General features: G+C 41.3%; 1 protein-coding gene across 8 annotated transcripts in view; it reads left to right on the top strand.

Annotated features, from left to right (window-relative positions):
• FGGY (FGGY carbohydrate kinase domain containing) overlaps positions 1–15835 on the top strand; it is a 276519-nt gene that overhangs the window by 247835 nt on the left and 12849 nt on the right. For 7 of the 8 annotated variants that reach the window (XM_042873303.1, XM_042873305.1, XM_042873306.1 and 4 more), the window contains one exon: positions 2252–2346. In XM_042873303.1, coding sequence (XP_042729237.1) covers positions 2252–2346 — 95 coding nt within the window. Of the gene's footprint in view, positions 1–2251; positions 2347–15835 lie in introns of those variants that run through there. The other variant, XM_042873310.1, reaches the window with a different exon arrangement.

Consider the following 15835-nt stretch of genomic DNA (forward strand, 5'->3'; position numbering starts at 1 on the left):
ATAACCTTGATGCAGAAGGGAAGACAAAAATATTCTTTTTTGTAGTGAGTTGAGAACAGAAATGGAGAAGTAAATTATAATGCCTGTTGGCCTTACAATTCACTGAACGTGTTGTGGTCGAGGTGGCACTTTGTTTGTGAAGAATGTTGAGAGGTGCATATCTTTCCATGCGTGACTCAAATGTTTTAGGTGAATTTCAGCATGCAGAGTTTGGGAGGCTGATTCCTGCTGTGTAAAACAAAGGATCTGTGAAAACGTATTCCGATTAAAATGTAATCAGGAGTTCTTTGACTGTAACTAATGGCCAAGTACAATTCAGTACAAAAAGGCCCTTTTGCAGTCTGGAGTTCTCCCCCATTTGTAAAATCTGTGACTGACAAGAGATGTCAGAGTTCATCTAAGTGAAATGCTCCCGGTTGTGTTGAACTCATTTGAGCCTATCAGATAAAATAACTAACATTCCAGGATCAATCCCCCATTCTTTCACGAGAGGAAAAAAATCTGAATATATTATTGTTAGCTGCAAATGCCCGTGGCTCAGCCATGCAGACATCCAGTAGATAACTTTACAGGCCACTTAAAAAGTATCTTGATCTTTTTGTTTGCTTGGTAAGAATTCTGCATTCATTCTGATGGTGCAGGAAATGTGCAGTAAATTTTAGAGCGTGCTGAAAGTTGCTTTCTGCTTCAGCGCCCGGCGAGCAGCCGCGTGGCTGTGAGCGTAGTGTTAGGCTGTCTGTGTCTGATCCCAGCCAGCCCAAGTCCCGAGCTGTGCTCCATCTTAGCAGGAGGAGTGCTCACGAGTCAGATTTTGCACTCTTGTTTTCACGGTGGATGTGTTTGTTGTAATTCAGACAAACACACGGGGTGCTGTGGTCGCATTGGCTCACGCCTAGTAGCCATTCCAGCAGTCCAGCAACAAGCCTGTGCTGTACCTGTTTTCTTTCTGCACCACACTGCCTGTGCTAACTATAAGAAAAAATGGCATGAAGAGTGCTGTGGCACTGGAAAATGATCGCAGGCAGCTTTAAACTGAGAGAACAGAGCAAAACCAGCATGTTGGCAGATGCTGGGGTGCAAGGTGAGCTTGCTTTGCATTGATAGTTGGTTTTTATATTAATAACTTTCTGTCCCATTTTAAAAGCATGTATTTGGCTTTTCCTCTGTAGGAGTTGTTCAGAGCTTTCTTTACATCTCCCATTTCAGCTCCTTCTGATCTCGCAGTTGGCTTGCAGGAGCATCATATCATTGAGGCTATTTGGAAAAGGAAGTCCTCCTCCCACCTCCATGTTTGCATCATCACGCATCCAATGAAATTATCTCAGTAATGGAAATTTACACACGTGCCAAATACTGTAGGAATATACAATTCTTTGCTTTAGTGGGATGAACATCCAGAGTGCAGCTAGAGGAGTTGTTACACAGTTTAGGCATCTCTAAGAATTCAGAAAGCAGGCAGTTTTTAGTGGTTCATTGCTCTTTTTCCTTCTGATTTTACACTGACAGTGCAGGTCTCTGAAAAATTTGTGTGAACTGAGGAAAAGTATGATGGCACCCATGGGTGATGAAACTGGGTTTTTTTACTTCTTTTGCAAAATATGCAACGTTTTTCATTGTATTTTATTCTGTTTTTCTAAGGTTTTAATTTTCTTTTTCAACTATATTGTATTGGAAGATAAGATTTCTCTTTATTATTTCATTCACAGCTTGTGAAAGGTCACTATTTATATTTTTCTGCCTTCCAGCAAAAACAGACTGGCTTTGTTGGCATATATTTAAAAACAAACACAAACAGCCTTCTTGTTTTTTTGCTGTTCATTACAAAAGAAACAGAAAGGTTACCACTCTATTCCCCTCAAGGTCAACTTGCAGTTTTCAGGTTGGTTTGAAGGGTGTGGGTAGCAGGTTACAGCCAAGTGCTTTGAGCTGAATAACCACTGTTCTTCATTTGCTTTAAGTTCTGCATTAATATTATGTTGAAATTGTTTTATTTACATTATGCTGGGTTTTTTTGTTTGTTTTTTTGTTTGTTGTTTTTTTTTTGGGGGGGGGGGGGGTCCTGGAACCACGCAGCACAGGTTAACATTTATCTGCAGTGGGTTGTACTGTGTAAATGGAGTCGTGAACATGGATTTTCAAGTCCTTTTTCACTCCTCTTTTCTTTTCCTTTTTTACCTTTAATTATTTATTGTGCAGCTACTGCTGCATTGCTTTATTCTTCCTAACAGATGTGTGACTTTTTCCTGTATAGGCAAGCCTGTTGTCCTGTCCAAAGAAGTGGAGTCTGTTCTTGTGGGTGCCGCTATTCTTGGAGCTTGTGCTTCTGGGGATTTTGCATCCATACAGGTATGCAGTACCTGATTTTTTATTTTCAATTATGTCTTATTGAATTATATTTTATGTTTGGAAATTTGGCCTTATGCACAGGCTTTGATTCAAGTGGAAAAGTTTGCAGAGCCAGGAGGGAGCCAGCGTCGCCTTCTGTCCACCCTCATTCTTTAACGCTGTTACTTATGAGCACAGAAGATTCACTAATGTTTGGCTGTGGTGACATGCAGTATAAGCTGTTCTCTGTAAGTTAGGCCATGTAATCTTACAGGCAGAAGAAGGCATTTGTGAAGGCCCTCTCCTTCAAGAAGGCCACACTTTCATCTCAGCTCCGAGTCCCACTTCGCGTTGAGGAGCATTAAATGTCAGAAATACCATAGCACTTACAGAGTTAAAAAGAACAAAAAACACACCTACACCTCTTGTTTTGCTCACAGTGAATTCAGAGTTAATGACGAGAGTGGAACTTCATGTTTATTTGTGTTATTTCAGTCCCTTAATGGTTGTAGAAGTGGCAGTAATGCTTTTATGTTCAGTGGATCAGCCAAAGCATGACTTAACTGTGTTTATATAAGTGACAGTAAGACACAGAAACCTGTAGAACCATCTGTGTTCTCAGAATCAGCTGTTTTCCCACCTGTCCTTGTGCTACCATTAGGCACTTCCTCTCCTAGCAGAAAGCACAGCTTCCTTTCATAAGAATTCTTCCATTAAAGTTAATCCCCTTGGAACAAATATATTGTACAATATGCATTTCTACTTAAAAATTCCAGTGCTTCTAAGGAAATCTTGATTGTTTTGATGAACATAATTTCAGTAGCAGCTTTTGGTGATAGGAACTCATATTTAATTCCTGCCTTTCTGTTATCTGTTTCATTTACAGCAGCATTTCGTTTCTAGTTTAAGATACCTTACACTACTATGCAATCAGTGACCATCTCAAAACTCTTTAAATTAACTAAGTCTGTCTTCATAAAAATATGGTCCCTTCCCATCTTTTCTTGAATCAAAGAAAGTAATACCAGAATATGAAGAAAAAAAAGAAACAAATCCCATTTCATTCCAGTGCCTCAGGCTGCTTTCTCCATTCGTGTCGGGTCTGATTGCGAGGCTCTTGCTGGCCTGCAGGGCGATGCCTTTTTTTCACTGAGTTGCAGGTCAGCCCCAGGCACTTCCTTGGGATCCCCCTGGAACAGAAAAGGGGGAAAAAGTTTGGAAACAACTGTTGTTGTTCATCTCACTGGACTTTTATGACATGTTTCTTTCCACCCCACTGCCAGTGGTGTTTGCTGGGAGCCAGGTGAGGCCCCATCCGAGACACCAAACCTGCAGTGGGAAGAAGCCACTCTGTGTTTTGACTTCGTGTCTGTTCAGAAGATTGTAGTTAAAGAGGTGACACCAATGGCAATATCAGCTGTATCGTGCAGCAAACGTTTTCAATTATGTTGAAATATTTTCCAAAGAATTCAGGTACTTGAGATCAGGAACAGTATAAAATATAGAAATGTTTTTTTAGGTGTAAATGGGTATCTAACGTTGCAGTTCAATAACCTCTTGTTTTTCTAACACTTTCTGCAAAGCAGAACCTTTTGTAGAGGTGCTGCTGCAAACATTCAGTGTCATTGTAGTTTCTGCAAATAGCAGAAGTTATTATCTGCCTTCTGATAGATGTTTCCTACTTAGTTATTGAGTTTTCCAAAACTGTTTGTTTGCTCAGTCTAACAGTAAAGGAGAAAAAAATACAAATAAAACCACCAAACAACCAACCCTGTGTGTTTTTTTTAGCAGTAGCCTCTTTCTTTATGACTGTGTTTGTTTGAAGGGGAATTTTTGCTGTATTTGTCCCAGTGATTTTGGTCACATTTCTCAGAATGATTTTTGGACATGTCAAAATCAAAATGCTTAAAGGCAATCTGGTTTTCCTGGCTTTGCTGTTCTCTCTTCTCTAAAATCCAGGCATCTTTAGGAAAGCTTGGAAATAGGACCCAAAACCAAGGTCTCTCAAAATACTTCTGGTAATCTTAGTCTGGATTTCATAAGGTCTGCTGACTACATAGCAGGCAGTAAAGCACACCGGTGCCAACCATTAGTAGCAGTGCTGCTCAGAGTGATGCTTCAGGGAGCTGGTGAGCCTGTGGAGCAGGGCTGAGCTCGGGATGTGTCTGCACACCAAAGCTGCAGCTTTGGGATTGCAGTGTGCATCAGGTGTTAGAGCTGCCCTGCTCATTCGTTCTGGTGCTGTGGGCTTTTGGGGGGCACAGGGCACCAAGACAGAGCCAGCGCTCTGACCATCTGCTGTTTGCTCAGGAAATTTGGTACACAGGAAGGTGTGTGGTAAGGAGAAACGGTATAGAGTAAGAAACATATGGTAACCGTGTACTGTAATTAGTGTTAGACTTTAGATTAATGGTTGGGAAATGGATTGGCATTGCCCATTGTTTCCTTAGGGGTAAAGTAGGTGGTTGTGGTGGTTGCTGTTGCTCCCATAATCCTGTACTGTCTTGATCCTTAGTCCTGTTACATTCCATCACTGGGATTTGGAAATGGGGAAGTTGCTGCAGAGAAACTGGGGGATTATTGCTCCAGGAACAGGGAGTGATTTACCTACAGTTGTTGCATAGTGAACCCAATCAGCACATTTATGAAGCAATTGGATTCTCACACTTCCTCTTCTTGGGCAACTGATTATAATGGCTGGAACACAAATATGCTTTTCCCTAAATGAGTTTCTTCTCAGAAGGAAGCAAGTCTCAGTGCACCTCCCGACTCCTTCCCTTTACTTACAGCAGTGGCCATTTACAGGACGTGGTACTTCCTCATAATCCTTATTTCTTTTATCTTCTTGAGTGATTTGGACAGAAAAGATTTTCATGCTTTTTGTTCACCGCATCTGTATTTGTCACAGAGTTCTCAGTATGCTGAGCCTTCGCAGGAGGAAAAAAAAAAACACAACAGATTGGAAATGAAAGTTACTGTAAAATTTGTAGCCGTTGAGGTTAATTTGCTGGATGTGTGTGGTTTTAGGAGCTTGAGCCCCTTGGAGCTGCAGTTTCATCTTTAGGTAATTCTATCAAGGAAAGATTTATAACCTCCATCTCTCATGCCTGGCCACCATATGTCGTTCCTTCAAAGAATGTTGACTTCTCTGTTTTCCTCTTCATTTATTCTCACTGCATTTTTCTCCTCTGTGGTAAAAGAGAATTAAAACAATTGGTTTATCCAAAAAGGAAAAAAAACCACACGCGGTGTGGTGAGAGTTACTTCCCATTTCATCTTTTGGTTATTTAGTCTCCAGAGTCTCCGGGAAAAGGAGAAAATCTGAATTTCTTCGTGCAATTTGGTTTATCTTTTCATTTGCCCCTGCTACAGCTTTTTCCTTTTGGAGGTTTTATAATACCTTGATTATTGTTCCTGTGAACTGGAGCACAGCCTGCCCGGGTCAGCGCTGACACAGAAGATAGTGCTGTGTAAAAATCGTATGACATAAGGATTTATGAAACATATACTATAGTTTGGGGGATTTTTGAAACACGTGCCTCATTCAGTGAAATAACCTTACTGCTTCTGGCTTAGATGGGTCCATTTATTGGTTCTCGCCATTCCTTCCATGTGCAGCAGCAGGATCCTGGTTTTTTTTCTATGTGATTGTTTCTGTAGTAAAAATATAGTTTCCGGTATAGCAAGCCAGCAATTCCTTCTCAGTAAAAATGTTCAATAAATAAATGTCAAAGTTTCCACTATATCCTCATTAATCTGCTTCACTTGTATGTAATTGAAAATGGGAAGAAGGTGCTGTTTGATTTGGCAATCATCCAGCTCTTTTCTTTTCTTTTTTTGGATACCCGACTCTTTGGGACAAAGCTGTACACCAGGGAACGGGGTTATTGCCTTATAAAACTCTGCACTCCACTGACTATTCCTTAATTGCATATTAAAGCAATTAATAAAATTGCTAGTATAAAACTAAACTGCCAAATTTATTTTGGAGCTGGTATCTAATGTGGGTCACTCTTACTGGTTAATATGGAAGAGGAAGAACTTCATCTGGTTTGATAAAATATGTTTCACTGGTAACTTTCTGCATTCATTTTTGGTGTAAAACGTGCTAGAAGTTGGTTCTTTCTAGTACAATATAGTCAGTCCACAGCTCTGGTAATGGACCAACTGGCAGTAGTGAATTGACAGCATTTCTTAAGAAGACACATAAGTAGTAATTGGACCTGCTCAACTTTTTGCTGACAGAAGGAGCAAGATGGGGCTGTTTTCGCTTCTGGATCAGGCTGTCTCTGCAATTTCATGTAGCTCCACTTATGTCAGTGGACATGCTTCAGTTGATGATCTGATCCTCTATTCCTCTTCCAAAGTATTACCTGTCAGGTCATGGATTGAAATTAATACAGGTGTTGATTTCCATATTTTCAAAAGGAAGAACCAAGTGAAAGATCAGGGAGAGGACAGCTTTTTTTTTTCCTTAGAAATGGTAATAACTTGGGAAATCAAAAGAGGAAATAAAATGACTTCTCCCTGTTGAATTAGGTAATATTGCCTTCCTTCATCTCATTAAAAATGTAAAGTGCTCTTGTTTTTGAGCAGGGTAAATTAGTAATTAAGTGCTATAATCAACTTGTGTAAACATAATAATGAAGGAGAGCAGCAAATTAATCATTTCGTTGGCTTGCCTTACCCAATTAATGCACCTTTTGCTAAGGGCCTTCGTGTTACATTGGGATGTTTTTCTCCTATTTTCTTAATCGGGGTGTTTTGGGAAGTCAGAAGAAGGAGGTGGTTGTTCTTAGATGCCATGCTGTGTGCAGATTGCGTGTTCAGGTGCTGTGAGCTTGCCTTCCTTTTCTTTAGAAGCTCCAAGTTTGTTCGTCTACGCTTTGAGTCCATGCTTCAGTGGAGGCCATTCTTGGGCAAGGCTGGGCGTTGGCTTTTGCTTTTCTTTGTAGTATATTGGCTGAGCATGGCACAGCCACGTCTTTATGTCAGTGATTCTTTTAAATCCCATCCTGGATACGTTCGTCATCAGTCTCTATGGAAAGGGCATGTGCTCCATGAAAAAAATGCCTTGAAATTTTTGTGCATAGCTGGTACAGCTATTGTTAGACACAGTATTCTGGTGGTGAAAAGAGCTGAATCTTCACAGTCCATTCATTTTGTGTGTTCTCACTTCTGACTGTCAGCAAAGCTATCAAGTAATGTCATGGACAGTTTGTGATGCAGACAGTACAGCTTGCTGAGAACCAAGCTGTTGTCCACATAAACAGCTAAGATGTTCAGTGACTGTGGTCACTGTGTTCAATATTTGCAGCCAGGCTTGGATTCAAAGCAGTGATTCAGCAGTAGAACTCCATTCCTTTACCTCTCTCCATGGTGTTTTGACACTGAAATACATCTTGGCCTAATTGAAATGGTTTGGGTGGGTGTTTTTTTTTGCTTGCATCGAAAAGGTTGGATTCAATACAGCATGCATGAAACCACCAAGATGCTGGCAATGCCTCTGGCTTTTGTATAGAGTCAGCTGCCTTCTTACCAGAAATCTTTAGAGAAATATAGATGAGAGGGAAAAATTAAAAGGCAGTGATTTGATGGCCACTGTCCAGTTCCTTGTGGTGTAGTGTTTATGGTACAAAGAGTGCCTTTTTAGTTAGCATATTTTGGCCTTTGTGTCAGAAGTCTTAGCAGTAAGGGTAAGAAGTGGATGAATCAGAACTACTCTTCTGCCCTAAGGATGATCCTTCTGCATTAAAGCTGAGAAATATAAATGCTTGTCTGTCTCTGCCAAGCACACAATGAGCTTTCAATTGGTTTGAGAGCATTCAGTATGATTTTTTTTTTCACTTTTCAAAAGCCGCAATAAATATATGAAAACATTTCTACTTTCTTTCAGCCGACTTCAGTGGACAGTATTTATGTGTGGTTGGAAGTCCACTCTTGGCGGGTGTTAAATCACACATACAAGCACCACTGCTCAGAGACAAACAGCTGAGATGGAGCTGAGAGCATGATGCTTTCACAAAGCGCTCAGCAAAGTACCCTCTGTCTTGTTGCTGTTTACGGACATGTGATACTGGTTGACATCTGTTGCCCTTCTCATTTGAGGACTGTTTGCTTTACTAACTTTAACATTTCCACATTGCTGTGCTGTTGAAGTGCAGACACACAAATCTCCTTGGAGTCCCCGAGGTCCTTTTAGGAGAAGCGGGGCTGCCCTCACTTGATATCATCCTGCTGGCTGCTTTTTGTACTGGAGTTCAGAGAAATAATTCCGTGGCTGTTAAATGTTCTTGGTGGAGTGCTGTGGGTAGTGCTATATGTTGTCATACATTTGATGAATTATCAGATCGGTACGTGCTGTACAGCAGTGTTTGGTTCATTGTCACCTTAGATGATTTGTAGCCGTTTTATATCACTTGAAATTATTACAGGTAAAAACTTGTCTAGGAAAATGTCAAAGTTTGTTGTAGCAGGTCATGTAGCTACTCAAATGACAGATGAGTGTAGTCCGTAATCATAATGCAATATTCTCAGTTAATGTAAATCAGCATTACTCCAGGATTTCAGAGCAGTGACACCAGTTTACTCCGGTGCCCTGATCCAGTCAAGCACTCAGGTACATCATTTAACTTTCAAGTAGGCCACAAGTTCAGTTGAAGACAAGCAGGGCTGCCCATCTGCTGGAGTACTTTGCTGGATCAGAGCCCAAACAGGAATCTGACACACAGTTTGCCTGTAGATGACACATCCTGAAATGATAAAGGCTATTATGGCTCTTGCAATTGGTTATTACCCATTCAGATATGAGTTGTGGATACTGGAGGTAATAGGATACGAAGGCAATGTCTTCTGTTCAGTGCTGTCCTTTTGTGCGGACTTAGCATGTGCCAATGTAAATGTCACCCAGGACACAAATGTTCAGATTTGGAATTTCTTGCTAACTTTTAATGACAGGGAAAGGCAGCTGCAGTAGGTCAGTGCAATACGTTGACTGTGACAGAACTGCAACCATGTCTGTTAGCTGAGTATCTGGCACAGAATCACTGAAGTTGGAGACGACAATCTCAGAAATCCAACAGATAAAGATGGGACCATGTTATTTTTCTAGCAGTAGGTAACAGAATACCAGACTAATGAAATGACACAAAGCATGGCCTTCTGTTTGGCCAGTGGTGGAAGGCGCTGTGTCGGGAAATCATTGGGCTTACCTGTTTATTAATTCTGTCTGAGAACGGCGATAAAGGTTTTGTTAGCTATTTCCCACATTTATGAGGATGGACTGAAAAGACATTTAGGGCCTCCAACGTGTTTGAATGACCCACAAAATTTATTTAATCTTCACTGTTTATATGGGAGATTCATCCAGGTTTGTGCATTGGCATAATTCCACTGGCTTCACCTGACTTTTATATCTTGCATGCACATGCCCAATGACAGTTAGAAGCGACCATATGTGTATAAACAAAATCTGTTCTGTGGGCTCAGCACTTAGATCGTCATGCCTGTTAGCTTTTAATAAACTCACATCAGCTGATGTTGGCAAAGAACAGGAGTTAGAGTTTTGTTAATCTGCAGAAGTTGAGCCTCTTACTAGCCCAGTAGCGCTCTTCTTACCAAGACCTGTCAAACAGGAAGAAAGATGCTGACTGGGACAGTTCCGATTCAACTGGTGCACGTCTGTGTAACAAGACCCGAAATGATGGTGCTGGAGTCACTGCAAGAAGATGTACAATTTGTTGATTGTTTCCAAACAGACTAAGACTAAGATCACCTTGTTGAAGAAATTATTGTGTAATATCGCTACCTTGCAGTTATTCTAGTTTGCTGGCCTTGTCTTGAGGAAAGCCATAAATATGAGGAAACCATAAAAGTGTCTTTATAGTAGACAGATGCTTTCTTTAAAGCGTACAGTAATCCATCTCCTTTCTATTTTAAGGCCGGATTTTGCCACATGCTCAAAGACATGGCTGAAGTCATTTGGACCTTGGACACCCTTTCTGTCCAGGCCATTTAGACAGGGGAAAACATGATAGCAATATTTTATAGGAAGGATGAGTACAAAGGAGGATACCGTGGATCCTTTGTAACTGTCGGTAGCCAGTAAGGTCCTTTTCAGAGCATCTTGCCTAAATGATGTTAAAGATGTCAAAAAAGTTAAAGGCTCTTTGCCCTCGCCTCTTCAAGAGCTGAGCAGAACAGCCCTCAAGTTATGCACCAGAGAATTGGAAACTCAATTGGGCTATGCTGTGAGATAAATTTTCCATCTGGGATTTGCTCTCTTGCTATGTCAGTGCAGGGGATCAGACTGTTCTGTAGCAAAGCACAAGCATGCAGACTCTGCAATAGCTGTCTGAAATAGCTTGTGTGGTTTCTTTTTCAATAAATTTCTGAAGGACGTTATGATCACTGAGTCATGGGACTTGGTGCCGGTAGTTTGTATCATCAGGACATACCTGAGCCTTCTTATATCTCAAGACGTTTTTCACCTTGTTGTACTGTGTTGTCATTTCTCCTATAAGTGCCTGGAAGGTTTTGTTTCTCAAAATTTGCCCTATCTGTATAGTTTGATGGCTGCTATGATCTAAGCATTTCCAGTACTTTCCATTTTGCTGTAGTTAATATTAAGTAGACTTTTCTTTCTTCTCTTTTATGTAATCATGGATCTGAAATGTTAAAGTACCCCTATTAGTTTTATTAGCAAGAAATCCCAGTGGCTTTATTAGCATATTGGCTTTCCTCATCTTCAGAATTGGAATCCAGTTCTCAGTCTCCTTCTTGGTCTCTTTAAGCCATGGCTATTCGTTTCCTTGGTTTCTTGGACATGGATGTACAACAATCACTCCCAACTCTTGCTTACTTTCTTGTTCTGAAACAACTTTTCACCCCCACAGCACTTATTTCTGAAATACAATTTGATACTAGAAATTGGGCAATGAACTGTAGAGAGAGAATCCATATAAAATTGCTTCTTGGTTCTGATTTGTTTTAATTGAGACAAATGTCCACGTAATGACTAGCAAGACCGTGACTGTCATTCTTGAGGGAAATATAAGCAGAGGGGCTAACCACTAACTGGGCATGGAAAAGCATAAGTTGCAGATTGTTGCACAAAGATAATCCTCCACGTCAGGGTTGGAAAACAGTGGGTAAACATGAATAAGGAGAAAGAATCACAGAATCACAGAATTGTAGGGGTTGGAAGGGACCTCCAGAGATCATTGAGTCCAACCCCCCTGCCAAAGCAGGTTCCCTACAGCAGGTCGCACAGGTCGGCATCCAGGCAGGTCTTGAACATCTCCAGAGAAGGAGACTCCACCACCTCCCTGGGCAGCCTGTTCCAGTGCAGTGAAAGAAGCATTGTGTCCATACCTTGCTATGCCTTGCGAGGGTGGATAAACAGCAAAACAAGTTGTGTTGTTAAGTTTTACAGGTGTAGTTTTCAGCTAAGAATGATGTATAGGGAATGTACTTAATGTGTAGCAATACTGGGGGTTGCATTCCCATGAATATTTTTAACCTTCAGTATATAATAAGTTTTGATCCACGTAGCACCTGTTTGTGTGAGCACACGCTGTAGGTTTTTCACACGGTTTCCACGTAGTCCTTGACCATACAGAGATCTTCTGAAGGAGCATGAGTGGGGAAGCCGTGTTGGAGGCACCATGTTTTATCAAGGAACAGAGTGGTGGTGATAATTGGAAGATGATAATTGTGTTGCATTTGGAAGATCCTTTCGTTTCCCAGCCCTGTAGCTCAAAACTGAGCTAAACATCTTGGATATATTCAGCGAAATACTTCTGAGTCTAGCAGCCTTGGGTCAGACTCCTTATGCTTTCAAAATGTCTGATAAGAATGTTTGTGAAATTTTCCCAGACTGATGTCTCCCTGCCTCTTATTAAGCAGTTTAGTTATTGAATGCTGTGTCTTTAGGCTGGACTGAGAGAAACTGTGCTTGAGTGTCTTGCAGCTGATAAATGAGGTATGTGTTCGTCTCTGGGTTGGAAGCTGGCACTTAGCTTAGGTGAAAGAGATGAGTAATGGCCGTAAAGATGCTAAGCTGTTTGAAACTCTTCTAATAAATGGGGTCTTTTTGTGATGAACTATCCTCACTTTCCTTGACTGTTTGGTATAAGAGCTTTGAATATACAGGCATATTACTCATTATTTACTGGCCACGGTTGTAAGGTTGTTTAATTTTGCAATAGTCCCATCTAAGGGATGTTTCTTGTACTGCATGGAAGGGAGACAAGGCAAGCTTTGCTTTTCATTTTGTTTGTATATCTTTGCCCCCATGGAATGACTGGGTAGCCAGCACGTTTGCTGCTTCCTCGGGTATACTCTCAAGGGTTGTAGTTCTTTGGTTAAGCATTGTGGTGCATGCTCTTTTTTATGGGTGCACATTTTATCCACGCAGCACTGTTAGCACTGGCTATGCTTCCAGTGTTGGGCTGGAAGAGGAAAGATTTATGATGGCATTGATTGCAGTGCTAAAATAAACTGCCCTCCCTTAGCCAGAGGAATATGAGTTTGTAAATGCCAGCATTTTATACACAAAATGAAGGACACTGGCTAAGGAAGCCAGCTGCCTAGGTTAGCTGTTCAGGATCTGAAAATGGCAAGTCTTTAAAAGCCAAGAGCCAGAAAAAGTCATTTATATTAGAACAAACTCTGTCATGAGTCATTTGACTCCTTATTGTCTTGCACGCAGAGTTTATGTCTCAGACCTTCTAAGGCCTGAGTAACATCTGATACTCTTTAGGCTGAGCTAGCTCTAATAGGAGTTCCTGCTTCCAGTTAGAGTACAACCGACCAGTTACAGTGTGCCACTCAGAGCACTATTTAACCTAAGTCTTCTTGTGTTTACAGGCTGAAAGCTATTACTTATTTGCTGTTTTTATGGTAGTAGAAAATGTTGCTTGTCTGTGATTCAGTTCCAGCCACAGTGTTGAACAGTTCGTTGTCCTGAGCCACAGCAGACAAAGAGTGACCCAAGGGGGGCTTTTACTTCTTGCCTCATTCATTTTTCTCTTGCAGCTTCAGCCATGGCCCAGGGTGACAAAGTCTGGTTGTTGTGATGGTGTGGGAGTGGAGAGCTTGAACACACGTGGAGTGGAGCTTCTTCCCCAAGGGCGAGGGTGTAACTTCACAACATGCTCTGATCAGGGAACATCATGTACATCGTGTAGTTGCATCTCCCTATAGGAAGCTGAGAGGGATGACGCGAAGCAGAGAACTGCACTCAGTAGCTCCTCCCTGCTTACTCCTGCCTTCTGGAAAGCTGCATGTCTCCTTTTCTTGAGGCAGCACTTGTCCAGCTTCTCAAGACAACAAGGAAAGTGTGGGCGTAGGTCCTCTGCCATCCCTCATTTCTTACTAGAGTAAGGATTCTAACCGTGTGGGCTGTGTGGCACTCTGCATTTCACACACAAGTTTACATATGAGCTGTGTGTGGTTTTTCTTCTCTTTTACTTTAAAAGAGTCAGCACCAAAACCTATGCTTTGTCTTTTTTGCCCTTTTTCTTCATCTGTGCCTCTTCCTTTTCTTCTTCCTGTCCCCTCTGTTCCCATGTCTTTTTTAAAAAATATTCTACCAGGTGCTTCAGGTGAAAAAATAGGTTAATTGCAGCTAGATAACTGCTTGTGCCAAGGCCTACACAGACCTGAGGGACGAAGCTGAAACACTGCTGAACATCAGGAAAGCTTTGTCCCACCTGAAAGCTTACAGGGAACGTGTTGGAGCATCCCCAGCCTGCTTGGGAAAGGATTACCTTGCAGGCCCACTGCTAAAAGTGAACCTACAGCTTAATTAAGCAGCATGACTCTTGTTCCCCCTAGCGGTTACTTACACAGGATCTCTTTCACATGAGCATTTCATTTGGCTGCCTTTGAACTTTCTGCCTCATTTTCCTCCTGTTCACATTTTTGCTATGTTTTGAAATTTTCCTAATTCTCCTAGAGTGGTCAGTTGTCATTCTTCTGATTGTGACTTCAGGAAGCAGGAAAATGTGGAAAGAACTTCATCTGCAACCCAGCCATTTAAGGTTGTAGAGGAGAGGAGAATTTCTGTACATTTTCTACTGCATTTGTTTTCTGCAGCAGTAACAGTAAGGGTTAAGGGAGAAGGACTTTTCTCTGTTTATCACCATCACTGTTCATATTGTAACTCCTTAAGGATGAACAGATACCCACGTCTAGAAATGTTCAGACACCTCAGATCAGCAGGCTTGTTTAATGTCCTTGAGATAAGTACTGAATTCCCTGGCTCTGTGGGTCAAACAAATGCCATATAAACTGCAGTGTGGTATTTTGTAGTGATGAGGGGAAGAGGAGCTGCGTTTGCCAGAGAGGAGCTTATTAGCAGCCTGCCAGTGCAAGGTAACAGACATACTGGTGAAGTTCCGCTATCAGCTGTACTACTTCAAATGTCACATCAACCACTGAGGTACCAAGTTCTTCTGAATTTACTTTGGTATAAATAAAAGCCAAATTTTGCAAGCGAGAAAACTTAAAATTACATGATGAGAATCAGAGTGCATGGGCTTTTATTTCTGGCTTTGCCACCTACTCTGTCTGTGACTTTGAACAAACTGTTTCATTGGCTCTTTGTCTGGCTGATCTTTGAATCAGATCTAGGGATCTCTAAGTATTTTATCGGCAGGCTTTATAGTTCCATTAAAGGCGATAGGATAAGAAGTGCAAAGAAGATGTATAATGTTGTTAATGATATTGCTCTGATGGACTGAAGGCAGGATAAGAGTGGGAAGGCCAGTAGACTGCTGACCCAGTTCAATTTAATCAGAAAATCCTTCGACTTTGTTGGAAAACAAAAGCTTACATTAGAAGTGGAAATAGTCTTTTTCTGTGGTCGTTTCCATTGCTAATATACAATATGAGAGGTGGCTCATGTAGTATGGTGTGAATAGCACTCAGAAGTTTACATCAGGTTTTAATACCCATACTTACATCACTCATGATTTTCAAAGGTTGCATTATACGTTTACAATGAAATGCACTTGCTATGCAAAACTCTGGTTTAAAGAAAATATTTGGGTAGCAATGGGAAACCACATCCTTCAAAGCACAAATTCAGTCGCAGGTAGAAACAACAAAGCTTAATTCAAAAGCAGCGTTTTCTGTAGCTGCAGGCATCAAATGCTGCCTCTAAGCAGTAATGGAGGGCTGAGGTGCTCCTTTGGCTCAGGTGCTGAGCCCTCCTTGCTGCAGCTGAAGACATGTGCAGGAGCCTTGTGCTGATCAGATGTTACCCTTTTTTTTTCCCACTGCAGTGGGATTGGGGTTAGCACACAGAGCAGGCACGTCTTGCATTGCATGGCTCTTTGGATTTGTCTCTGAAGCTGGTTTATGACAGATCAGTAACCCAGTGAACGTAATGCAAACCAGGATAATACCTCCTTGTTATAACTGTATCCTTTTTCTTGCATGTCTGGGTTGTATTTTTTTTCATTTTAATTAAGTTACTGAGTTGTAGAGTGGCCTGCATTCCTTC

Source organism: Lagopus leucura, unplaced genomic scaffold (assembly GCF_019238085.1).
Source record: "Lagopus leucura isolate 7727_CA_CO unplaced genomic scaffold, USGS_WTPT01 Super-Scaffold_100009, whole genome shotgun sequence".
Lineage (NCBI taxonomy): Eukaryota > Metazoa > Chordata > Aves > Galliformes > Phasianidae > Lagopus > Lagopus leucura.